A 26,470-nucleotide genomic window follows, 5' to 3' on the forward strand; every position below is an offset into this window, starting at 1 on the left:
CTTTATAAAGCAATAACAAGGCCTGCCGCTATGTGTTATAAAGTACTGAAAATGGCTGCATTTCCTTTTTGCTTAGCAACAAAAAAAGGCGTAAGCAGGAAGTCTGTGTGGGTGGAAATTCAAATGTTCACCACACATCTACTACCGCCGGTGCACCACAACCCAGTTTTAACACCTAGCTCACCACATAGGAGGTGTGGTTATCTTTATTTGTAACGGTAGAGAGTATCAGCTATGAGGTTCTGGTGAAATTATCAAAGCCACCAGTTGGAAATCTGAAGTTTTTCCCTTCAGTCAATTTTTTTTTTGATGTCTAAAGTTTACTTCTTTAGTTTCGTAGTTATAAGGCTAATGTTACATCAGTAGCATCCATCCATCAGCATTTCTTTGTGAATTCCAATCTGGCCTACCAATTCTTACTGCTGATGTGCAGTTTGCATCTTGTGGTATGGCCTCTGTATTTCTTCTCTCAGTCTTCATGTGGGTTTCTCGTTTTTACCAACAAATGCAATCTTCAAAGGTGAAACTCAAGGCTCAAACCAAGGGAGACATTCAGAGCTATTATTGTTAAAACAATAAATTTAACAGGACACAATGGGAACAAGAAACAAGACATCAGTCACATGTTCCAATATTTGTGTTTAGTTGAAAAATGGATGGAACAAAAGGTAATATATATATTCTAAGTTGTTTAACACATCTCGATGTAAATATCAGAAAAGATGAAATTCTGATCTATCGTCTTCTCTTTTCATCTTATGATCTTAAACCCAGATGTCTTCAGTGCGAAGCAAAAACAAAAGAACTGGCCTTGATATTCCAATAGTTTAACAGGAGACTGTATATTACACTCTGAAACAGAAGCGCCTAAACATGAGTGTGTTGCCAAGAACGCATAGCTAATTAAGGCAGATGTAGTGCGGCTTTATTGCTGAAAAAGGTGGTTACTCTACCTGATGTTAACTGATGACCAGAAACAAAATCAAAGTCAAAATACATTTCTGGTATAATGTTCATTGAAGAGAAAAGATGCCATGTAAAATGGTGAGTCCTCATTAGCCCTGATGACAGCTAACATCAGAACTGTTACTTATCTAACACAAGAACTAAAATGTTTTATTATTTATTTAAATAATAAAACATGTTATCAAAAGTATTCATCAGTGCCGTCACCTAAAAGTGTAAACCTTCAGCGCCAGCCCTGAGTTAAGTTAAACCGAAATACCTATTTTTGGTTGTTTTTCATGCTTTTTTCCTTCAATGTGGTTAACTGGACATCTGTTTATCAACTCTTGTGGATATTCAAATACTAAAATTAGTCCTAATGCATGTCCCTATTTAACACCCATTCAAGCTGAGGTTATAAGGAATGTTTCAACAAATAAAAAGAAGTTGGAAATTGTCATGTAAAAGTAAATAATGACTGCTGTTGGTACATAAACCCACTCAAGCTGAAAGCTGAAAAAAGTGGAATATGTAAATAGACTTACTTATGTGTTTCGGATACCAGTATAACATACTGGTATTACTACACAATTTATTTATTTGTGTTGATAAAAATAAGGAAATGGTAAATGACATTTTATCAAACATGAATATGAATGCGTGAACATCTAACACTTTGTACCTTTAGCAAGTTGTCTTGGCACAAATGTTTCCAGACTGTTCTTTTTCCTTTCTTTCTCTCATTTAAAAAATAACCCTGCAGAAAAATGGGGAGATGCAAAGGGCTTCATTTAATGGACGGATTTAGGAGAGACTGACTCTAGGAGAGCTTGGGGGAGACCTAATAGAAACCCATACTTTGCCGTGTTTTCTTTGTCAGTCATCTTTGAAAGTCTACTATTTTTCCCTGACTGTATTATTGAATGCATCTGCAGCTTTGACAAGCTCTGCTGGAAGTCAAAGTGACGGATGACAGAATATCAGAACACACTCTATACTGGATTAGCAGATCACATTGCGATGTTAATTGAAACAAATAACTTTATCTATGGCAGTGGGGTATTTCCGCCCAGAAAGGACAATATGATAAATCAGTTCTGAGATAAACTGAACATTAGCTCAGCAAGAAGCACACACACACACACACACACACACACACACACACACACACACACACACACACACACACACACACACACACAGTGACATCCTGTACAGCAAATGTTCTCTTTTTCGTTGTGTCAAAACATGGTGCTCATTTCCAGGTTTTCAAACACAGTGGACATAGAGAGGCCAGCTGCAAGCTGTCTGAAGGTGAAATGGTGCCAAATCTGAGTGAGTGAGCGAGTGAGTGAGAGAGAGAAAGCCGGAGAGCAAGAGAGAGAGAGAGAGAGATGTGTAGTATTTGTGTAGAGAAATGACCCAGTGACCCACTGAGGGCATAACATTCCTTCCCTCTTTTAAGCAGCACCATCTGTGGGCAATCAGCTCATACAACATGAACCATAATAGTTAAGACAAAAGCTGTGAGTCAGAGAGAGAGAGGGAGGGGGGGGGGTGAGGGGAGAGACATAGAGAGAGGGAATTAGGGGGAAAGAGAGACAGGGAGAGAGAAAGAGAGAGAATGAGAGACCGTGAGAAGGAGGAGAGAGACTGAGAGAAAGAATTTGGAAGAAAGATCTATATATAGAGAGAGAATGAGAGTAAGAAAGAACAAGAGAAAGAAAGAAAGAAAGGCGATAAAAGCAAGTGCACTTTTTTCTCGATCCTCTCTTCCACTGTGAGTGCTCCTTTTGGGCTAAGGCTAGAGACGTGGCAGGATATTGGGGGCAGGGTGGGGGAGGGACTATAAATATTTCAGTGCTAACAATACAGTGAGTTAGCTGTGCACTGTAAGCCTGCTGGCTTCATGCTAAAACAATCAGATGCACCGTTCCCCAATGAGGAAAACACAAACTCCATACCTACAGGCTCCAAGTTCTCTGTACTGCAAAGCCTCCTTTCCAGCAGAGGATCAGTTACACAAGCAGAGCAGCCAGAAAGTTTGGAAACTGTCTCTGCTGAAGAAGGTTTCTGAGAACCGTTCTGCCATGGATTTCTCATCCAAAAACATGATTCTGAATGAGCAGTTAGATTTGACTGGAACAGTGAACTATGTTCTGCTCACATGGCTCTGGCACAGCGAGGACTTAACGTACTACAGTGACAGTTTGTACTGGCAGGAAGAACGCTTACACTGTCCAGCACAGCTGAGCAATATTCAAAGTGCTTCATTTTGCAGTATCATTTACAAGCTATATATCACACTTGCAGTTGACATCAGCGTTCTCATGATTTCCTTTTCCCATGAATGACTTAAAAAGTTTAAAGTAAAGATGTTATTTACTGTGTTTGCTTCTCTATGGCTATGTTCATTTTACAGGCTATAATGTCTGATTTTTTGCTCAGGTCAGATTTGTCTGCCTTGGTGGTTCAGATTTGTGTTTGCAAGCAGCCCATATCTTTCATTAGAGTGACCTCAGCCCTGAAATGAATGACCACATATGGAACATGTATCCAGTCTTGGGCCACAAATCAGACTTTAAATCTGGACCAGAAATCAGATTTAAAATATATTTTTGTTTGCAAATCAGATTTATGCCACTTCAACCTTATTTAACATCAAGTCTATATTCCACATTTTTCCCTTTTTTCCCAAAGGTCTACTTATGATGTTTGTGTGGCTTTATGTTAACTGTCATTTTCCATGACCTTTTCCCATCTTTCCAGGCTGAAACACTCCTTATAAGTGTGAAAGAGTGAACCTGCTGGAGGCTGATATAAGCATCACAAACCATTGACTTGGGGGACTGGCATATATGTAAATGTGTGTAAATGGTTTATAATAAAGTTTTTAATTTTTGCAGCTTATTTTTTTCAAATATGAACTGGGGAACAAATGTTACATTTTGAAACTTGAGTATTTACATATTTATGTTTTATATAAAATAAGTGAGGTAAATTGGATGATATGGGCCCTTTAAACACTATACTTCATGTTTGCTTCAAATATTGCAATTGCAGGCCTTTTCCTGCATAGATTACATTTAGTGAACGGTGAATAGCACTGCTAGAGTGCATTCAACTGAAATACTATCTCAAACTGAGCCCTTATTAACTACGACAGTATGTTATGGCTGACAAGTTAATATCCCATTGAATATAGAAGCACAGATGGGGAGGAGTCATATTACATAAACATCGGCTGCTGCTTCTGAGCAGGACGGAATCTGCCTTATACAGAAAAACTAGAAGAGGCACAGAGCCCCAAAATGAGTCAGCCTCCTTGGGCCAGACGTGCAGATGTTGTTGTCAGCGCCAAAGAAAGCATTTATAAACACTTATTCATTGTGACTCAAACAGTGCAAAAGCAAAAACAAATAGGCACTTTTCTCACAACACTCAGTTACCCACAGGCAGACACAGAAGACTTGTTACTTACCTTTAGCTTTTCTAAGAAACTGTTCTCTAGAATTGACGGTATTGGAAAACACTTACGCTAAGCAGCGCTTATAGCTTAATTTATTTGCGGCAGTGCTATTTCCGGCGCTGGAGAATTAGCTGAGACAGATGCACTCATTAGCAGAAATGGATGAACTCATTGACGCCTTCTGATATATCACATGATCTTTCTGCTTTGTAATGCCTGGCCTTAATCAGCAGTCCAGCAAATAACATCTACTGCAAAAAGGAGCCCATCATTAACATAATTATTTACAAACTATAAATAAGAGCCAGATGCTCTGGGATTTGGAAACACAAATGGAACTGCCCGGGTCGAGTTCTCTTCCAGAGAGATTTTAAAGACAGTCTTCCTTCAAATGAACAATTCAGCCCAACCCCCGTGGACAACCATAGACAGGGCTCCACAGCTCCGATGCTGATAAGAATCCTGAGGGACACACAGCCATCCTCTCATTATCTTAAAGGTCAGTAGAATCTACAGACAAAAAGGGGGGTATAAATCCCCACAAAGACTACACTGGAAATCAGGTCTGCTAATCTAGTCAATAAACTTAGTATAGATTTACAGTCAACAGTGGTGTCGTTAACTGACCTGGGTAGAAAATTCTTGTTTAAGATGGCCTAAGAATGACCAAGATTCATGATCACTGCCAGATCTTATGTTTAAATAGACATGCGGCAAAGATTTTATGCTGCAAATATCAGCAAAAAAAAGATGGGTAAACAAATTTTAAGTTCTGATTTTTACTAAAAATATTGTTGTCATGTTTGTTGACACATAAAATACAGCATGAAATATACTAGTACTTGTACTCCAACAGAACATTATTCCCTTTAACAATTTCCACTAACGCCCCCATGGCATTTGCTATATAATTTGTCACCTTACGCTAATTTCAAGCTAATGATGGTGTATATTCGCTTTCCCATACTGACTTCAATACCATACGCAAACATTCTAAAACATAGTTTGTAACAAAGTTTGTAATATAACATTTTTATAATCTATATGCTGTGGCTTTGTAGTAATGACCGAATATTACTGTATTAGCCTGTAAGCCTTTTAGCATTTTGTCAAGCTGGTTGTTAAAAAAATCTAATTCTTACATAGGGACATGTTTATGTTTCTTTTTGGCTTTTTAATCCATATACTCAAAATTTGTGACTGTGAACATACATGTATTCTGAGATCTTGCATTTTTTCCTCCTCCAAGGTGGGCAGGACGTTTGTTTTTCAGCTGGGATCGTTTACATCAGTGATGGAATGTATCGTGATCAGATCATGATGTAATGATATAAAGTATTTCAGAATATCCACAATACCATTACCATGTGTGTCGAATATCACAGTATATAAAATAAATAAAATAAAATACCAGCTTGTGTCTATACTACAGTAAACAGGCTTGAGATTCCTATACACACTGAAAAAAGAAATGCACTGAATTTACATGTTTAAATGTGTACATAATTTCCACATGAATACACTGGACTACATCAACATAATTTTGTCTTTCAGTTTCTTTCCTTTACCACATAACTGCTTTGATGTCACATATTTTATTTGTATAGAAATAACAGACACAGTTGAAAGAAGTCATGCATTACTTTTTAGTGCAGTGTAAACGCCAACTTTCATTACCAAGAACTCTTGACAAAACTACTGAAGTTACCAGTATATAAGGCAAGAGATGGCCACACGTGGTTCAGAAGTGACTGCAAGGCTACCTCAAATGTGACAAAGTGACTTCACACCCACTGGCCAAGAATCTACATAAATCTGTCAAGAGGATATGAACAAAGCAAAGTCTGACACATTAACGTTCAAGCACAAACTACTACTAGGGGAGGCCTCGATGTGGACAATTTTCACTGTTACTTCTGAGTTCTACTATATAAAATAGCTCCCAAAGATTTCAGCATTTGGCCATGGGGGGAGAATTTCCACTATGTAGGTCACTGGCTTTAATTAAGCTACCATTTGAGGTCAAATGTGGAAAGTTACAATTGTCTTATGCAACCGACCAGCAGAACCACCTTTTATTTCTCTTCACTGCTTCTCAATTCCTGTCTTCTCTCACTCCTTATCATTTCACTCCATGCTCCTCACACTGCTTGTTCTCTTCTCTTCTTGCCTTTATCACCATTCTTCACACCTCAAGTCTTCCTTACCTCTGTCGCTCTTACACACCTCTCATCTTAGCCTTCTATCTCTCCTCTCGTTCCTTTCCCCTCTTTTCCCTGCAGTCTTATATAAGTGCTTATACATTGCTATTACCTTGAAAAGCCTTCTTCATCTACACTTTTCCAAATGCTCTTTTTGATGCTCCCTCTGAAGCACAGCAGGCACTACTGCAGGTCACCTTCTTTAAAAAAACACTCAGGCAACCAATACCCTCTTTTAAGATTAGTTACATCACACAATCAAAGGCTTATGCTAAATTTAAATAACAATAAAACTCCAAATGTCAACCTGTGCAGACAGGTTCAAGCAAACTTAATTCCTGAGGAGAGTGATTCCATTTCAAGATAAGGAAATCAGTGGAATAAGCTTTTAAAAAAATCCAATTTAAAAGTTATTGTGTAAAGTCTGACTCGCCGGAGATTAAAACTCATTACTCAGGGTTAAAACCACTGCCTAAAGCTTAGATGCTGTTTGATAACACCCCAGAAATTCTCTTGCTCACTGTAAACTGTCTGCTAGCCATTCATTTACATACCCAGCACAGACACACAAAGACACACAACACACACGCGCTAACACACACTTACCTACATGCATGGTTACAGCTACAGTGCAGGCATCTCATGAGAGGACATAATAGATGCCAAAACCTCTTCATTACCATAAATTGAGCAATGTAATCTAATCCTGCGCATGAATTTGAAATTAAAATGAAATGCAGCCTCCTAGTGCCTCACTGAAAAGGCTACTTCCTTTCTGCCTCTTTTGCTCATTTTGTCTTCTTCAGATGTAAAAAAGTGAAAGATAGGGAGTTGAATCTAAAATGTAATGGATTTTTTCAATCAAACCACATGAAAACAATAATGAACAATAATGATAATTCATATGATAATGTACACACAAGAATTGTAACTAAAATATGCTTTACAAACACAACTCTCTTAATGTGTTCACTTTAATAGACTGCGCTTAGAGTCAGGTTAGGAATCTTCTGTGCCTCAGAGCCATCAGACTGCAGACATCTGAACCTGAGCCGGGAGACGGCAGAAGTCAGATTATATTGGTCTCTCCGACTTTCCTATCTCAAATGTCTTAAAGGGCACATCACAACCCCTGCTGATTTTCCCACAAATTAACTTTCATTTAATATGTGTTCAAACTAACAAGGGAACAGGACAGTATACACATTATACATATTATCATTATTATTATTATTATACATACACTTTTAAAAGTGGCGTTGCCATACATGGTCTTTTGGACTGACACCACAAAACAATGGTCAGTAACCCCCTGGAGATCTACTTTCTTGCATTAGTTTACCCATAAGGGAAAAAAATTAAAAAGATATCTCTGTAGCTTTTTTCTAGCAATGGACCTCATTATTAATATATTCCTAAGTTTTTCTTAAACCTGTTCTTGGAAACGGTTCTAAGAAAAAGTCTACGTCAGATTCATGATGTGTTCTTAAACAGCAGTATTGTTCACACCTTTGTGCTCTTGATTGTGTGTATGAACAAATCCCAAATACGAAAACATTGATGAATGTCCCCATTGGCGAAACATTGGTGAATGTCCCCATTGGCGAAACATTGGTGAATTGGCCAAGCAAGATTTTTTTTTTCGGAGAAAAATACCTCTCGTACCTGTCTCCTTGAGCTTTAGTAAAGATCTCAATAAAGTCACACATCATGCTTAGATTTATTTGCAACTATGCTCTTACCTCTCCTTCTTCATCTTGTATCTCATCTCTCCTTTTTGTCTAAAACTATTTATCCTTAGAGAATTATCATTTCGTCTAAAGAGCCATCAACGACCAACATTTGAGCAATTAAATTTTCACGTGGACACTGCATTATCATGCATGCCATGTCGCATCTAGAAGACACATGCATCACTATGTTTTGACTGAGTTCTCTTTGTATGTTCTTTCAATGTACTCGCAATCAGATTCATCCACTTGGGGAAGGGGTCTAAAGCACACATTTCCAATTAAGATGGCCTCCAAATCCCCCAAAATACACAGTGTAGCTTTAGCATGTTGTTCCCTCCTTATCTAACACTAACACATCTGATCGAGTCAATCAAAGAGTTCTAATGAACTTCATTAACTGGATCAGATGTGGTAGATTGAGGTTTGAACTAGACTCTGCAGGAAGGTAGATCTCCACGACCAGGGCTGGTCTACTGCTACAGAAGAACCATTCTTGTTTCCTTAAAAAACCTTTCAATGAATTGTTGTAAATGGGATGTGTGTGTAAAGAAGGTTTATATCAATTAAAGTTTTCCTTAGAATGGTACATCTAAGCCAAGAGCCATTTAAAAAAAAAAAAAGTGTGCACAATTAATACAGGGCTGCTCCACCCTGTTCTCATTGACTCTTTTGAATTCTTCAGATTAGCTGACTTAATGCAGCATTTATTGACTTATCCCACTAAACCCAGACTCAAGAAAAACAAAGTCTATATCATTAACTAAAAGCGTACAGTCCAGAGAGCGCAGAGCGCTTTACTCAAGTCCCCTGACTCATTTAAGTGAAACAGGCAAAGAGCATAGAAATTATGGTTTTTTTAAAAGGAAATTACTAATGTGTTTTGTAAAGGAAAACAGGTATTGCCAAGAGACGGCCTCTTAGAATCACAAGCCAATACCAGTGATAGAGGTAATAGCAGGCTGGTGTAGATGTGGGCATTAACTAATTACGTTTACTCAGTTACATGCATTTAAGTAAACTTTTGATGGATTTGTACTCCTCTGAGCATGTTCAAATGAAGAAAGTGTATTTTTGACAAAAGGTATCTACTTTTTCTCAGTTCAACTTTAGCCTTTCTTGCTGATGTTACTGACTGTATTTAGTTTCATTCAGTTCTGTTGGTTTAACAGTTTGATTGCTTTGCTCTAGCTCCCTTTTCAGTCCTTGGAACTTTTATCATTTCACTTAAAAAAAAACAACAACAAAGTCTAAAGTAGTAAATCTATTACTGGATGGATTTACTAAGTACTATACTATAATGTCAGAAAAAAGGGTACACTGGGTAGAGACATTTTTGTCCCCCAAGGTTCAAACAAATAATATATAATAAGTATATTCTTAAAGACATAACAAGGCCCTTAAGGTTAAATTGTGTATCTTTACAAGGGAAACCAAAGCCTGCCCTACCAAGCAGAGCATACGTCCAAGCAAGAGAACAAAAGCACCCTTTCTAGCTGTCCTCAGGTTGTTTTTTTGGCTAGGCTACTTCAGTCACTGTTTCATTGAAGTAACAATATTTTAAGGTGCATATGGGTTTAGGCAACCAACTCTGGATTGGTGCAGTTCGTCTGAAAATTTAACAAAAGATCATTTTTGGAGTAGTTTCATTCCTGCGTCACAGCCCATGTGGTCACATTATATCGTTGCTGTCGGAAGAAAACCTTGTATCTCCATTTTTGGCATTTTTCAGTTTTTGACATAATTTGAAAGTATCTGTTACTCTTTATATTGTTTGTAAATTTTATGATGAATTACCTATATATAGCAGCGATATATACAACAGCTTCCTGTTCTTTTATGTGCTAGCTGTATGCTAGATGTACGCTGCTCTACTTATTTTGAATGTGCTTTTGGGGTGAAAGTATGGGTCAGAATCTGAATGGTCACACAGCAGGGTCGAGCAATCAGTGTTTACTCATCAAGTGTGTGGAGGCATGCAGCCATTAGCTCAGTAATGGTGGGCTACATACTGACTGTTCTCCCAGACCTGATACTGTGCATTGGGGAGAGAGCTGATGTGAATTGGTTATGATTATACTGGAAGATAATAGGGCAGGAAATGGTTAAAAAAAAATCTTGACTGGAGTCAATTCATCAAACAGCCCGGAGCCTTTTCCCCTGTCCCAAGACCCATTAAAGTTAGAACGTGATCTAAATTCTTAGTCATCCCTCTGTCCTCTGTCTCCTCTTTTAACATCACTCTACTTCACTTTGACCTGCTTGGGAAAGTACTTAGACTTGAAAAGTTCAAAAAAGGTTTTTGGGGTTTCTTTTGGCTGCAGTGTGTGACTGTGTATGAGTGAGTGTGTCCTGACCTACATTTCAAGAACCACAGCAGACGAGACAGTGAGGGAAAACGAGTCATCACATGGGGTTAACACAAACATATACCCTGCCAAGTGACATTAATGCGAGCCCTGAGTCTCGGCAGAAAACCCCATCTGTCCTCCAAGGCTTCCTTGTTGCCATTCTTAACCGAACTCCATGGCTACTTGTCAGCATTTGGCTACTCAAACATCCTGTGATGGAGGTACCTGGTCTGTTTTTCCCTGTCATGTGATCTACAGCTGAAGCAATTTACAGTCCATCTAATGTCCAGCACACTTCCTGCACTGTTCAGGCTTTCTTCTTAGAATCAGATGAAATCTCGCACAGTACTACAGCTTCCTCCTATTAACATTCATTAGGCAGCTGGGCCCCATGCAGCAACATAAGCATCATTGTTGCCTTTATGAAAATAAGAGAGAACCCTTAGGAGTCACAGTTCTGACCAGTGATGATTATGTATCAATATGAGTCATTTCTAACAAGAAGCTTGACAAAAACAAGCATGGAAATTCTGTCAAATGTGCAGATTCTAAACTTTCAATTATTATTATGTTCATGTTTGTAAGGAACAAAGATAAAGTTTGATTATGATTTGAATTTGATGGAATGTTATTATTGTCACTATGATCTTGTTTTGCAGAAAGAAAAGCATTATATCTTTATGTTTTTGTCAGAGCTTCAAATTAAAACAACTGGAAGAAAGCTGCCAGTGCAGTTTTGACCTTGTTAGTACACAATGTAAATGTAATTTGTTATAGAACTATGTAATTAAGTTAATTCATAATTATATTTGAATGGTGTATTTGAATGTATAAATTAAAGTAATATCTCTTGACTTCTAAGGGTAAAATCTGGCTGCACAGTTACTCTCTTACTCATACATCTTTCAACTGCCTTCCACTACAATAAGGAATATTTCTCATAATATACCAGGGCTGTCGTCCTCAATCTTTATTAACAAAGAGTATATTTCATCAAAAGCTGGCAGCACAGTGACAGCTGAAGAATGGGCTAAGCTAATGTTGCCAAGTAGCGTGGCAACTGTCTGTTCCTGCTGAGAACCAAAGGATAAGGCTTTCAAGCCGACAGATGAGCAGTATGCTACATGTGCTATACGTGTCCTATATATGTCCTTGTTTTAGCCTCAAACTTCAGAATTCTCTGTCCTAGTCAGAGGCTGCACCTCAAATTCTTCCTTCAAAACTTCCTTGTTACCTTGTAGCACATTTTTTTGCAAAGCAACCTTTTATATGTGAAAGACACTTTATAAATAAAACATCTTATTTATTATATGTTTATTATCTGTATATTCCCAAATGTTATGTCTTAGCAATGCATCTTCAAGCTGAATGGGAAAACTTACTGATTGCGTTCGACTTCCAGCACCAGCTCCAGATCCTGTGCTGAGACCAGAATCTCACCCCTCACTGGAAACTGCTCCTGCATACATTGAGCATATCAGGCATAGACTTCATTTTAACACATAGGTAGGTGATAAGGCACAGTTATAACATGATGATCCTTTAAGGCATTTTCAGAATACACAACAGGCATCACTATATTTAAGTTAGATCAGACAAAATGCTCCAAAACAATGGTGCCACCTTAAAAAAGAAAGCTATGAGAAAATATGAGTACAAAAGTTATTACTACTTTTTTTTAATTCAACAATTACAGATTTACATTTAGTAAAAATAAATGAACATTATGGCTTAATGGACTGATATCCAATCAGCTACTTGTTACTACAGACCTTCTGTAGCTACTACACTGGTAGTTGTTGCTTAAAGTAGAAGTGTACAATATTTATTGATATCTGGCCAAATTACACCATACTGCATCCCAATACGCTTTTCTGAGCATACTGTGGATGTTGCCAGTACTTAAAGAACACTGAACAACTGTGTAAATCATTACAGAGAGCTTAAATTTTCCTGTTTAATTGGATTTAGCCCAGCGCAGTTTTACAAAAACATTGTTTATTAACATATTGTCATATTTCCCACCTCTTTGTTAACACTCACAACATTGTTACAGGATAACTGACATGATTTCATTCAATTTATAATCTCAAAGTAATCAATGATTTCACTTGTAGGCATAGATATGAATGTAATGATTCCATGATATTTATTATTAGCTTTATTATTATATTTTCATAAGTGTGCAAACAGTGAAACTACAATTTACTGTCTTCAGTTATTTTGATCATGTTATGTTCTGCACAATGCATAGTGTGCAGTGTTGGGAGAGTTGGAGTAGCAAACAGTTCCATGGAAATGAGGGAACAAAATATGAGATGATGGGATTTTTGTGGGAAATCAAGTCATTGTGGTTGGAATGCTACGGAGCCTCTCTAAACCCAGCGCAGTCATATCATTTCGGGATTCCACCAATAAAATGCATGCTGGAAATGTGCAGCAATTCCAGTGGGTCATGCAATAACGGCCTTGACTTTTATAGTTAGCATACTGTGTTGTAGTAAATAGATATGATTACTTACAGTTATACGACAGACATCCTTTATAACACAGCTGAAAAAGCTAATTAACTGCAGGCTACAAGAAAAGACTGCTAACTAGCAATACGCTTATCTGGCAAACCTAAGAAAGGGCTTAAAGAAAAGTCTTAAAGGTTTTTTAAACATAATCTGTCAATGTGTAATATCTGTATCATAAGGTCAATTACTATGGACGATCCTTTCAATGTGTTTCCCAGTAGTTAGTAAAAGAATAAAATAGTCATTCACTGGAAACACACTTAACAGAAGTCACTGGGCAAATGCTGAAGACAAGTATGTTTTGAGGCAGGAGGATTTCTGTTTTTTCAAAGTTCAAGAAATTCTTTGTACACAGTCATTGCCCATATGCTAAAAATCAGGTTGACAACCACTGGAGTACACCTTTAACCTCACAACACTCCAAACTCATGCTCGCCAGTTTCTAGAGCTGTGCCAAAAAGACACAGACAGGTTTTTCTATTCCTATTCACTGCATGCCAGGCACTTGATTTTGACTACCACTTTCTACTGAACAGTCCACCTAATTTGCTCTGGTTTAGCAGAGTAATGGAATACATTACAGCAAGGAGAATGAGGCGAACATTTGCTCTAAATGAAGCATTTGTGGAAATAGATATTGCGCTTAGCGCAGCTGGTTAAGTGTGTGACTGGAGTAATCTGATGGGTTGGGACCCTAATTAATGCTCTCCTCTTTCTGGTCTTCTCTGCACACTCCTTTGGACAGGGCTCCTTGCTAGAGGCAGAGGAAGTAAGGTTTTTGAGCTTCTCAGCATTAGAGATACCCATTTGAGAGAAACTCTTAATTGACATGCATTCATTCCAGGTTGTGTTCAATTAAAAATGTCCCATGTCCTTTTTCTAAAAGCTAAATTCTATCATTTCATTCATACCCACTCTAAGGCTACAAAATGGCTTTAACCCCTTACATGACCAGTGAGCCCAAAGTCTCATTACACACTTCTACAACCAACAAATAGCTCAACCAGTTTTCAATGAAGTCCCTGTAGGTTCTGAACAATAAGGCTTAATATAAAATAATATAAGGACAACATTACACAGCTGTAACCTCAAAGGACTGTGCTGTGCTAGCAAAAAAAAATCTCCATGAATTTATTAAAACCATTAGAAATATGTTGGTCACACTTTATTTTGATAATTACCTACAGGTTTAGGTTGGGGGCTGAAGTTAAGGTTAGTGTTAGGTTTAGATTAAGGATTAGACTTAATGGAATCTATTATATTCAACTTAAAGTTCAGTTTAATTTTAATATATATTACATGAATATTACATAAAGGCAATGTGTGCACCTACAAAGCATCTATATTGGACTCTCAAAATAACACGTTACAAATATATCTATTTAAAGGAGTTGTCAACATATTTCATTAACCTATGGGTTCCTGTATGAATGTATCAATGAGTACCAAATAGCAATACTGGTCATTTAAAATGAAATTTTGGCATTTTTATGTTTTTTCTCTGTCGGATTTAAGCTAAGTGGAACTATGTTGGAAGCTACTGATATCAAGTGATCCCTCAAATCAATCAGAATAAGAGCATATTCTGCACTAGCAGGTCTTTAAAGCAGAACCACCCCACACAAGCCAAAGTCTCTTAAGTAAAACCTGACCCACTACCAAAGAGTAAGCGAGCTAAGCACTACTTTACAAAATGTCAGTCCCACAATTCCACAAAATGTGAAATTGAGTTTTGTAGAGCATCTTGATGGAGGTTGCCTTTTTCCTTCTCTCCCTCTAATGTGGCTAGATATCAGAGTTGTGTGGCAGAGTGCTCACATTCTACAAGGTTTACTGAATCACCAGAGATATTGCAGTCACTACTGGTTGAACAGAACTTTCCCCCCGTAATCCGATCTTACACAAACTCAAATTCCAACTTCTGCCACAGACTAAAAGCCACTGCAGGGTTGTTTATGTTGCCATGACCATTCCACTCTCATTTACCATGCAGTGTGAAATGCTTATACAGTCCTTTTCAGACAAAAAAGACGATTTGTCTCTTGCTGTTCACTTTATTTAAATATTACGATTTTTAAAAAAAAATCTCACTACATATATATGGTATATAACAATGAAAACCCTCTGGACTAGCAGGCTCATTACATCCAATTACTATTTGCAGTCTGTGGTCTTTGAGAATTGCCCCAGGAAAACAGAACCCAATATGTTTTGATGAACTAATTTACATGCACACTTATATATATATATATATAATGTTGTTGTCCAAATGTCATGTCCAATACACACTGACAACAAGGTTTTTTAGTATCAAAACAACCAAAATCAACATGGACTGTGAGTGAAAAAAGTGTTTCCCCAGAACAAAACATTCCCTTTCAGGCAAAAAACTGACTTATTTTAGTGCCAGCAATACACTTAAATTCTGTCATTATGAAAAACAAGACACTGTAGAGAGCACACAAGCACTAGCTGCTAGCTATTCCGTTCCTCTTTGCTCTATATGCATTGCATGTGGTTAGCTGTGCTAGCTGATAAAAAGAGCGCCTTTGAGTAGGAGGCTGAGGGTTTTCATCAAACATGTATCCCTTTTCCAAGAAGCCCCCGTCAATAGACAAGCTCCCCCCCTCCGGCCCTCCAGCCTGGAGAGATACAACAAGAGAGGAGGATAGAAATGCTTGAGCCAGCAGCAACCAAAATGCCTAGAACATTCTATAAACAGCCCCACTATGGACAACCGAGACTTGACTGGGCTGCAAGTAAATTTTCAGGGACAAGTCTAAACATGTTTTTTTGAGGATCTCCTTGCTACTATAATGCTGGTATGTCAGATTAAGGTATGAGATTATCTTGTGTTGTAGGCCCACCACACCAAAATAGTGTATAGGGTTTTAGTCCTATAAAAATGCATGCTTCATGAAAATTATGTAACTTTTATTTTTTGAGATACAGTATATCTCATGGGCCTTCTGTCAACGCAATGCACATTAAGAGAACTTTGAGAGTTAACTCAGGCTAATAGCACTCCCTAGGACAGTATTTAATATAGAGATGCATAATTAATGTCAGTTTAATGCGCTGAAAGTACAGCGCTGTATATTTAGATCTAAGTGAGAACATTATGGGCTGAAGAGCCCAGCTCAGTGAGATAAGAGGATAGAGGAGATGGAGATGCCTTGAGAGCAATTCATGCTCGAACACAAACTGGGAAAAGGTTGAAATGGGGAAAGCGAGAGTGAGAGAGAGAGAGAGAGAGAGAGAGAGAGAGAGAGAGGGGAGATGAGATCGTACCTTGAGTATGCAATCACTTAGTGACTCTAAGAGGCCTCACTGTGCTGGAAGAGAGGGGGAAGAAGGGATGTGATGGAGGAGGTAGAAGAGGATAAGAGTGGGGGAGATTAGAAAAGGGTCTCTAGTAGGGATGGTACGGTTACTGGTCTAAATACTAAAGTATGAATCCCAAGAAAGACCAGACTATTTAAAATTCCGATAACTGATTCCTGTCACAGTGGAAGTAAATAGCCTAGCGCTACAATCTTCTGGCAAAACATGGACCAAGATGACATATTTACATATTTAGAATACAGTACACAGACATAGTGCTGATGACACATTCTCTCACATATTTTGGTAATGTCCTGAGGTTGCATTGTTTTGGAATTACATAAATTCTGTTTTACCTGGTCTAATCCAAATGAACTACAGATGTAATCCATGCGCATGTATTATAAATTAATTCAAATATTGGTTTAAGTTGTAATAAAGTACAATGTTATTCGCAGGTTTTAAAAATGTTCAGGATTCATACAGTTGCTGTCAAAAAAAAACAAAAAAGTAAAACAAAGAATAACAAAGCTGAATGGACCAATAGAAATGCCAGTAAAATCTCTTCACAATATCTTATATTAAGAGTTAAGAATGTTTTTGCCCTCTTCTGTATAGTTACCATGGGATGCTTGTTTTGCATCCCATGCAATCATTTGGATATTTAATTTTCTTAAAAGAGTAAACCTTGAATGTACAACAGCATGATTCAACCTAGCACAGCCTACAACTGCTGAAGGCTGGCTAACTTTTGCATCACATGTCTGGACTATATGCAGCATTTTAACTGCAAGACAAACTCAATTAAGGTGATGAATGTCCTTGTAACTTCTATTACTTTTTGTATTTTTTACCCCTGGTTTTGTCTCCCCGCGACCCTGAGGGAGAAGCGGCTTAGAAAATGTGTGTGTGTGTGTGGTTTTGTCTCAGTTGTCTCTTGCCCTTCTTGTTTTGTTGAGGTGCTAAAATTTTAAGATAAAAACTTTGGATAACAGTATCGCTGATGATACTTTCATATTTCAACTGTAGATGATTTTCTGAGATTCATTTAAAAAGTCTATCAATATAATAATACCTTTGATGAATTGATTTTAATGTCTAATGCTTTATTTTTGCATTTTTTTTTTGCACCTGCATTTTCACTTACATTCAACTCTCTGGTCACAGTGCATTAGAGCATTTTGAATACTTTGAGTATATTGCAACAATATGGTGGTAATACAAAATCCTGGCCTGCGCAATGTGACAGTGCAAATGGTGTCCTATTTTTTACCATGAACATCCTGACCAGCCTCACATCTAAAGCAGGGGTGTCCAATCTTGTGTGGAAAGGGCTGGTGTGGCTGCACGTTTCCATTTCATCAAAGTAGGAGCATGCATGATCAGCAGTTTGAAGATTCAACTGATTAAACAAGTGGAATCAAGTGTGCTCCAGCTTGTTTGGAATGAAAACCTACAATTACACCATACCTTTGTTGGACATCCCTGATCTAGATGAATTTATATGGTTGTTATGATATATTAAGCCATTCAGGTGATCTGACAAACACTATATAAATAATTTTGGTCAAAACTAAAGCAGGTGGGATTGACCAACGTGTTTTTAACATGCTGCAAGGCATATCGCAATTACAGTATGCAGCATAATGATTCTGTGTCCTTACCATACAGCCCTAGAATAAAGGGTGTGAGGTGGGGTAAAGATAATCAACAGAAACTATTCTTCTTCATGACTTTCATATTTTGAGACAGATTCTGCAGATGAGCTATTGTGAAATCTCAATTCGCATCATTCTCGACAGACATGCAATCGACTACATTAAAAACAAAAATGGGAGAAAAATCATTTTCTCCAGCCACCACAACAAACACTGCAACGTGAACACACAGTCTGATGTGCCTGAATATTCTCCACTGCCAGGGGATAAATATTTATATGGGTGGACTCGGTCGCTCCACTGCTGACATGATTACGTCTGCATGACAAATGAAAGAGGAGTGCAGATCCGGAGAGCCTGGCGCCCGGTACAAGGTGCCCACTGACAGAGAGCACACACTGAGCTGCAGACCCACTTCACCAGCCTGAAGGACTGCACCCTGCTGGGGAAGCCATACCAGCACTAAGCCACCTAGCCCAGCTGGAGCTCGCACAGCAAGAGAGTGGCACACTGCATAGACAAGAAAGGCTCCTTATATAGCACCAAAGATGCAGAATCCCAATGAAATATCCATGTCAGTTCACCATACCTAATGCCAAGCATCAGGTAAAGGGTTACAGAGTCCCCAGCATTGGGCAGTGGATCAGTGGAACTGTGTTCTCTAGACTGGTGCAGCACCATTCAATACCTTTGAGATGAGTTGGAGCAGTGTTTCTGGTTAACTAAACGTCCAACATCAGTACCTGACCTCACTAATGCTCTTGCAGCTGAATGCAATCTAGAGTAAAGCCTTCCCGAAAGAGGTTAAGCAAAGGCAAAGGAAGGACAAACTACCCTTGATTTCAGAACAAACACAGAATGAGCAAGTGTCTACAAACTTTCAGACAAAAATATATGCATGAAAATCTTCCTCATGTTAATATATTAATGTTTTTATCAATGCTATGATGAATGAAACAATAGAAATGATCCAAAATAACTTGGAATAAAATCTCATTACATTATCACATATTAAAGTTAAGAACATTTTCTTCCTTTTCATGTAAGCTTACCATTTCTGAGAAGGTTTTCTTTTGGCAGTGGTTATATATATAAAACCTAATGTACTGAAAAATAATCCATTTATAACATGCTCCCTGTGGAATCCCACGCTCGAAGCATCACTTTTAGTGGATCAGCAGTGTAGAACATCTCTTAGAGCATCAAAGAGGTAAACAGTCAAAGCAGGATGTAAAGTTAAAATGTAAATTCTGCAATGAGAATAAAGCACCAACCTACGCTGCCTTCTAGCTATCACAGTGAAAATACAAAAACACTCCTGCAATTTCAGGTTTCATAAAAAGGCTGTGTATTGAAATGAGTAAGAGTGATGGGTATTCAGCTTTCACTGATGCTCGTAGGTCACCTAAGTGAGTTGACAGCAAGGGATCCTTTTTAAGATGATTAGGGGCAATTATAACACACAATAGCAGTCAAGGACAACTGAGAAATTTCATTAAAGGACACTCACACCACCCAATTACACTAAAATAACCCTCTCTTCTCGAACAGGCCACATAATTCTCTGCCCAAAACCACTCTCATTTACATAACCACCATTATTTTGTGTGTTCATAAGCTCGTGAGCAATACTTACATAACATCTTAGCCAGAAAGCTACTATCCTACTTGCATAGTTTAGTCTTACAGTGCACAACATCGTTAGCACTAAAAAAACAGTGAAAAGGAGGGATTCTGAGTAAGGAAAATGAGAAATTATGTTCAGTTGGCGTTTTGAAGTAGCTCGGCTGGAAGTCCGCTGAAGCACACAGAGCAGTACCTGGTGCAGAGACAGTTCTGGCACAGACCTATTTAATATGACCTGTCTGCCATTGTCTGTCTTTGTTACTCCCAGATCATATTTACCACCACCACCCCATGACATTCAGCCTTGCCTGACCCACCATCATTCATGCTTTGTGTTGTGCTGTCTCTAAAGAGAATTTCGAAGTGGAGAAATATGGCAAATTCGCACCGCCATGTTTCCAAATGACATTGAAAAATGAGCCCCGACTCATCACCCTGCCCTAAAACCCAAGCCCAGATTCCGCCTCAGCATTATGTTCCTGAAGAAGCTGCTGCAGTGTTGAACCTCTGCTGCTCATTTACCAGCAGCATTGTGCTTTTTTCACTGGTTTGTGGAACAATTTAAAATCAGCAGATCTGATTTAGGGCCTTCCAAAGCTATACAGCCTAACTTCAGACTCCTCAGAATAACAAATTATTGGCTATTCTCACTACAGTCCAGAGTTTTCACAGCATTTGAGAAAATCGCATTTTTAAAGTGCCATGAAGGTGGTCTTGAGCAAAGCCACAGCCAAAAAAAAAACACTTTTGGTTTCTCTAAAGGACCATGTTTGAGAAATAGGTATGTGAGTGTGTTGAACATTTTAAAGGTTAAATAACCTTCTTATAATATTAGATCTACACCAATTTAAAGGGTTTTTCCTACAACCTTTGCAGCACGTGGCAGTTCTTTAAACTTTAAAAAGGTTCTTTTCACTCACACATCCCATTGACCAAAACAGTTCCCTAAAGAAGAAGTTTTTTTTTCTAAGAACTGCAAGTTCTGCATCCTTTTAAAGAACCATTTATGGCATCTTATATGTAAGAGCATACTAGTGCTTACTGTCCATCCATGCATCCATCCATCCATCCATCCATCCATCCATCCACCCATCCACCCATCCATCTTCCGCTTCTCCCGGGTTCGGGTCGCGGGGGCAGCATCGTAAGCAATGAGGCCCAGACCTCCCTTTCCCCAGCCACTTCCACTAGATCTCCAAGGGGGATTCTGAGGCGCTCCCAGGCCAGCTGGGCAATATAGGCACACCAGCGTGTCCTGGGTCTTCCCCAGGGTCTACTCCCAGGTGGACTTGCCTGTGACACCTCCCGAGGGAGGCGTCCAGGAGGCATCCTAACCAGATGCCCGAACCACCTCAGCTGGCTCCTCTCGACGTGAAGAAGCAGCGGCTCTACTCCGAGTCCCTCCCGGATGACCAAACTTCTCACCCGATCTCTAAGGGAGAGTCCAGACACCCTGCGGAGGAAACTCATTTCGGCCGCTTGTATTCGTGATCTTATTCTTTCAGTCATTACCCAAAGCTCATGACCATAGGTGAGGGTGGGAACGTAGATCGACTGGTAAATCGAGAGCCTTGCCTTATGGCTCAGCTCTTTCTTTACCACAACAGACCGGTAAAGAGCCCGCATCACTGCTGACCCAGCACCAATCCGCCTGTCAATCTCCCGCTCCCTTGTACCGTCACTTGTGAACAAGACCCCAAGATGCTTGAACTCCTCCACTTGAGGCAAGAGCCTATCCCGACCCAGAGAGGGCTCTCCGCCCTTTTCCGCCTGAGAACCATGGTCTCTGATTTAGAGGTACTGATTCTCATCCCGGCCGCTTCACACTCGGCTGCAAACCGATACAGCGAAAGCTGAAGTTCGCGGCCTGATGTCCCCAATAGGACCACATCATCTGCAAACAGCAGCGATGTGACCCTGAGGTCACCAAACCGGACACCCTCCATCCCCTGACTGCGCCTAGAAATTCTATCCATAAAAATTATGAATAGAATCGGTGACAAAGGGCAGCCCTGACGGAGTCCAACTCTCACTGGGAACGAGTCTGACTTACTGCCGGCTAGGCGAACCAAACTCCAGCTTTGTTTGTACAGGGCCTGAATGACTCATAGCAAAGAGCCATGTACCCCGTACTCCCGAAGCACCTCCCACAGAATACCCTGGGGAACACAGTCGTATGCCTTCTCCAGATCCACAAAGTACATGTGGACTGGTTAGGCAAACTCCCATGAACCCTCCAGAATCCTGGAGAGGGTGAAGAGTTGGTCCAGTGTTCCACGACCAGGGCAGAACCCGCACTGCTCCTCCTGGATCCGAGGTTCGACTATAAGCCGGACTCTCTTCTCCAGTACCCCTGCATAGACCTTACCAGGGAGGCTGAGGAGTGTGATTCCCCTGTAGTTGGAACACACCCTCCAGTCCCCCTTTTTAAAAAGAGGCACCACCCCAGTCTGCCAATCCAGTGGCACCGCCCCCGATGTCCACGCAATGTTGAAAAGGCGTGTCAGCCAAGACAGCCCCACAACATCCAGAGCCTTGAGGAACTCAGGGTGGATCTCATCCATCCCTGGAGCCTTGCCACCAAGGAGCTTCTTAACTACCTTAGCGACTTCGGCCTCAGTAAGCCTATTCTGATGTCCCTAGTCCCTGCCTCCTCACTGGAGAACGTGTTGGTGGGATTGAGAAGGTCCTCAAAGTATTCCTTCCACCGCCCAATGACGTCTTCAGTCAAAGTCAGCAGCACACCATCTCCACTATATACAGTGCTAGTGGCACACTGCTTTCCCCTTCTGAGTCGCCGGACGGTTTGCCAGAATCTTTTCGGAGCCGACTTAAAGTCACTTTCCAAGGCCTCACCAAACTCCTCCCACACACAGGTTTTTGCCTTGGCAACGACTGAAGCCGCAGATCGCTTGGCCTGTTGATACCTGCCAACTGCCTCTGGTGTCCCACAGGCCAACGGTAGGACTCCTTCTTCAGCTTGACGGCATCTCTCACCTGGGGTGTCCACCACCGGGTTCAAGGATTACCGCCCCGACAGTCACCAACTACCTTACGGCCACAGCTACAGTCAGCCGCTTCAACAATGGAGGAGCGGAACACGGCCCATTCTGAGTCAATGTCCCCCACCTCCCCCGATATCTGGTCAAAGTTCTGACGGAGGTGTGTGTTGAAGATCAATCTAACAGGTTCTTCTGCCAGACGTTCCCAGCAAACCCTCACTATACGTTTGGGCTTGCCTGGTCTGACAGGTATCTTCCCCACCACCTGATCCAACTCACCACCAGGTGGTGACCAGTTGACAGCTCAGCTCCTCTCTTTACCCGAGTGTCCAAAACACATAGCCGCAAGTCCGATGACATGACTACAAAGTCAATCATTGAACTGCGGCCTAGGCTGTCCTGGTGCCATGTGCACTTATGGACATCCTTGTTTTCAAACATGGTGTTTGTGATGGACAAACTGTGGTTTGCACTGAAGTCCAAAAACTGAACACCACTCGGGTTCAGAGCAGAGAGGCCATTCCTCCCAATCACACCCCTCCATGTCTCACTGTCATTGCCCACGTGAGCGTTAAAGTCTCCCAGCAGGACAATAGAGTCTCCAGGAGGAGCACTTTCAAGCACCCTTCCCAAGGACTCTAAGAAGGCTGGGTACTCTGAACTGCTGTTCGGTGCATAAGCACAGACAGCAGTCAGGACCCGTTCCCCAACCCAAAGGCATAGGGAAGCTACCCTCTCGTCCACCGGAGAAAACCCCAATATACAGGCACCGAGGGGCTATGAGAAAGCCCACACCTGCCCGCCGCCTCTCACCATGGGCAACTCCAGAAAAGAATAAAGTCCAGCCCCTCTCAAAGAGATTAGACCCAGAGCCCAAGCTGTGTGTTTAGGTGAGCCCGACTATATCTAGCCGGTATCTCTCAACCTCGCGCACCAACTCAGGCTCCTTCCCCGCCAATGAGGTAACGTTTCAAGTTCCAAAAGCCAGTTTCAGCAACCGAGGATCAGAACACCAAGGCCCACGCCTTTGGACACTGCCCAATCCACAAAGCACCGAACCCCTACTACTGCCCCTCCCATTGGTGGTGGGTCTATGGGAGGCACTAGTGCTTACTGGAACTAGATAAAATAAGAAGCCATTAAAAACAATCATACATTAACATTACATATAACACTATGTAGGGAAATGTGTCCTCTCTGTGTAGCACCAGCTTATGGATTGCCTTGTTTCACATAAAACATTACTTCATAGACTGATACTACTTCAACTGCATCCGTGATGCCATTCAAACAACCACAGTCACCACAACATCATGTTAGATATAATGATTGCAGTTAACTCACGTACTTCCAATCCAACAGGTCTGTTAAAAGGGAAATAAATAAATAAATAAATAAATTTAAGCCAAGAAGCCATTCTGGAGGCCAATATGTGAAATCTGCAACAGGCAATGTCTACCCCTAATTATTAACAGGTAAACTAATCATTACCAATTTGTGAAGAAATTTGTTTTCAACCAATGGTAATAATATTTATGTTAACTTGAATAATCGTATCAGCTCTATAACTTATCAAGCACCTTGAGACTGCGTATGATGGTGTATTTACTTGTTAATAACACTGTGTTTGTTACTGCCTTGCACCCTCTTCAAATAAACTCCTTGAGAAAATTAGCAAACATGGAGCATGTCGTGTTAATTGTAGCGAAGCAAATGTTTAGTTAAGCTTTACATTTAGCCTCCCAACACTTCTGGAATATCGAGTGGGAGAGAAGACTGTGTGGGAGACCATACACACACATGCACAACCTTGGCAGAAGGTGCACAGAAACATGTAGGCAACAGACACTGCAGGGCAGAATCAAAAGTCATCCCATTCACCTTGGTGTATTAAAACATCACCAGAGCTCTGAGCTGTCTTTTCAATGAAGCCTCAACTTCTGAATTCCTGTGGTCTCACAAAAAGAAGTCCTAACAGCTGCAGTTCAAGCCCAATCACAGCTTGTCCATCTTCTTAGAAATGAGCTGCAATTCCACATTTTTTGAGTGTTTCGTGAATAGTGCTGAGTCAATTTAAGCACTTTAAAACACACACTGGTTTTATTCGCTAAAACAATCAACAGCATTTGAGGCTGCTGTTATTCTGCTAACATTTCAGAGCTTTCCTTAATAACTTGTGCAAAGACTGCAACAGCATGACTAAAAGAAAACCTCATTAATTTATCCCCTTATAAATCATAACCTCAGAAAAGTGTGTCACTGCTTGACCTGCTCAACTTACCAGTACAGAATAAAAAAAGAGAAAACCTTATGTAAAAGTGCTGAACACTTCATCCAGCTCTGTTAGCCTCCCATGTATGTGTTGTGCATTCACTGGCCTCATTGCTACACTCCTCTCGTCACTTTATATAAGATTAGCTTGGCTTGCACAAAAGGGGCCTTTCAGCCAGTGCCCACGGACTTACTCCAGTCTGTGTTATTCTGCAGCTTATCAATGCTGTTAATGACTGGGCCAAGCAGAGCAATGTACCCAAACACACTTGAATGAATAAAAACGCACTCACCACCGCATACACACACATACGTACACTTATTTACACAGAATAATAAGCTAACACTGACTAGCCAGTTCTGGAACACATTTTTTTCTTTTGTGCAAAACATGAATACATACCCATCAAATGTGTTCAAGCTCAGGACCAGTGAAGGAAGGGAAAAAAAACAACTAGAACACAACTAGAATTCTTTTTTTCACTGCTTGTCCCGAGGAGCACAAACAGAGCCCGCTTGAACATCACATCAGCGTCTAAGTGGGGCATAACTTCAACCCTAATCCAAATAGCCCCTCCACCATATAAGATTTCCTGGACTGCTCATGAAGTGAAACGAACTCAAAGCATGGTAAAGAAAAGACAACAGTGTTTGATTTGAAAGAAATGGACCAGGATTGAGAAACCAGGGAGCCAAATACATAAAGGAGCTGACATGGAAGCAGTCCTGGCACGCACACACACACACCCACACACACATACACACACACACACACACACACATGAACATATTGTATTAGATTGCTGAGTACTGCTATACTAGGCTAAATGAGTGTCTTACAAACCTGACATCGCTTGTTTTGAAGGGAGGTAGGGACTGTTTTGTTCTGATTCTTTTAAAAATTACACCAAAGTAAATCTTACACAGTATTATAAACATTAACCAGAAATCAGATTTTCAAAAAGAAATTGTATATTATTTGTTTAGATTTTTATCAGTGAGGAACCCTTAGGGCCTTTTAGGCCTTACGAGAAGACTGAATGACAGTTAAAAAGTGTAATATGTAGTTAATCTTTAGAAGAATCATCATTCTTTTTGCATTTAAACTCTGCAAGTACCATAGTACAAGTCTTATTTTATTGTTAAGATTTTAACAGTAGAATTAACATTATGAAACATCAAACAGAAAACTGTCTGATTAGATTGTTTTCACTGTGGTATCTAGGTACAGCCAACTTTGCTCGCCTTCTGGTTAGGCCTTCAGGAGGTGGACAGAAGGTCTTACAAATTAGATTAACTATTAACGTAATTAGAACGTGACAGAGCAATCAACTAATCACATTTGATTTACGTTGGGTGGGACAAATCTTGGGA

General features: G+C 40.0%; 1 protein-coding gene across 3 annotated transcripts in view; it reads right to left on the reverse strand.

The window, feature by feature from the left end:
• Positions 1-26,470, reverse strand: part of adam19a (ADAM metallopeptidase domain 19a) — a 104,345-nt gene that overhangs the window by 57,922 nt on the left and 19,953 nt on the right. For all 3 annotated transcript variants that reach the window (XM_017699645.2, XM_017699644.2, XM_017699643.2), the window contains exon 3: positions 12,079-12,155. In XM_017699645.2, coding sequence (XP_017555134.1) covers positions 12,079-12,155 — 77 coding nt within the window. The remainder of the gene's footprint in view (positions 1-12,078; positions 12,156-26,470) is intronic.

The sequence above is a fragment of the Pygocentrus nattereri genome, chromosome 2 (genome assembly GCF_015220715.1).
Source record: "Pygocentrus nattereri isolate fPygNat1 chromosome 2, fPygNat1.pri, whole genome shotgun sequence".
Classification (NCBI taxonomy): domain Eukaryota; kingdom Metazoa; phylum Chordata; class Actinopteri; order Characiformes; family Serrasalmidae; genus Pygocentrus; species Pygocentrus nattereri.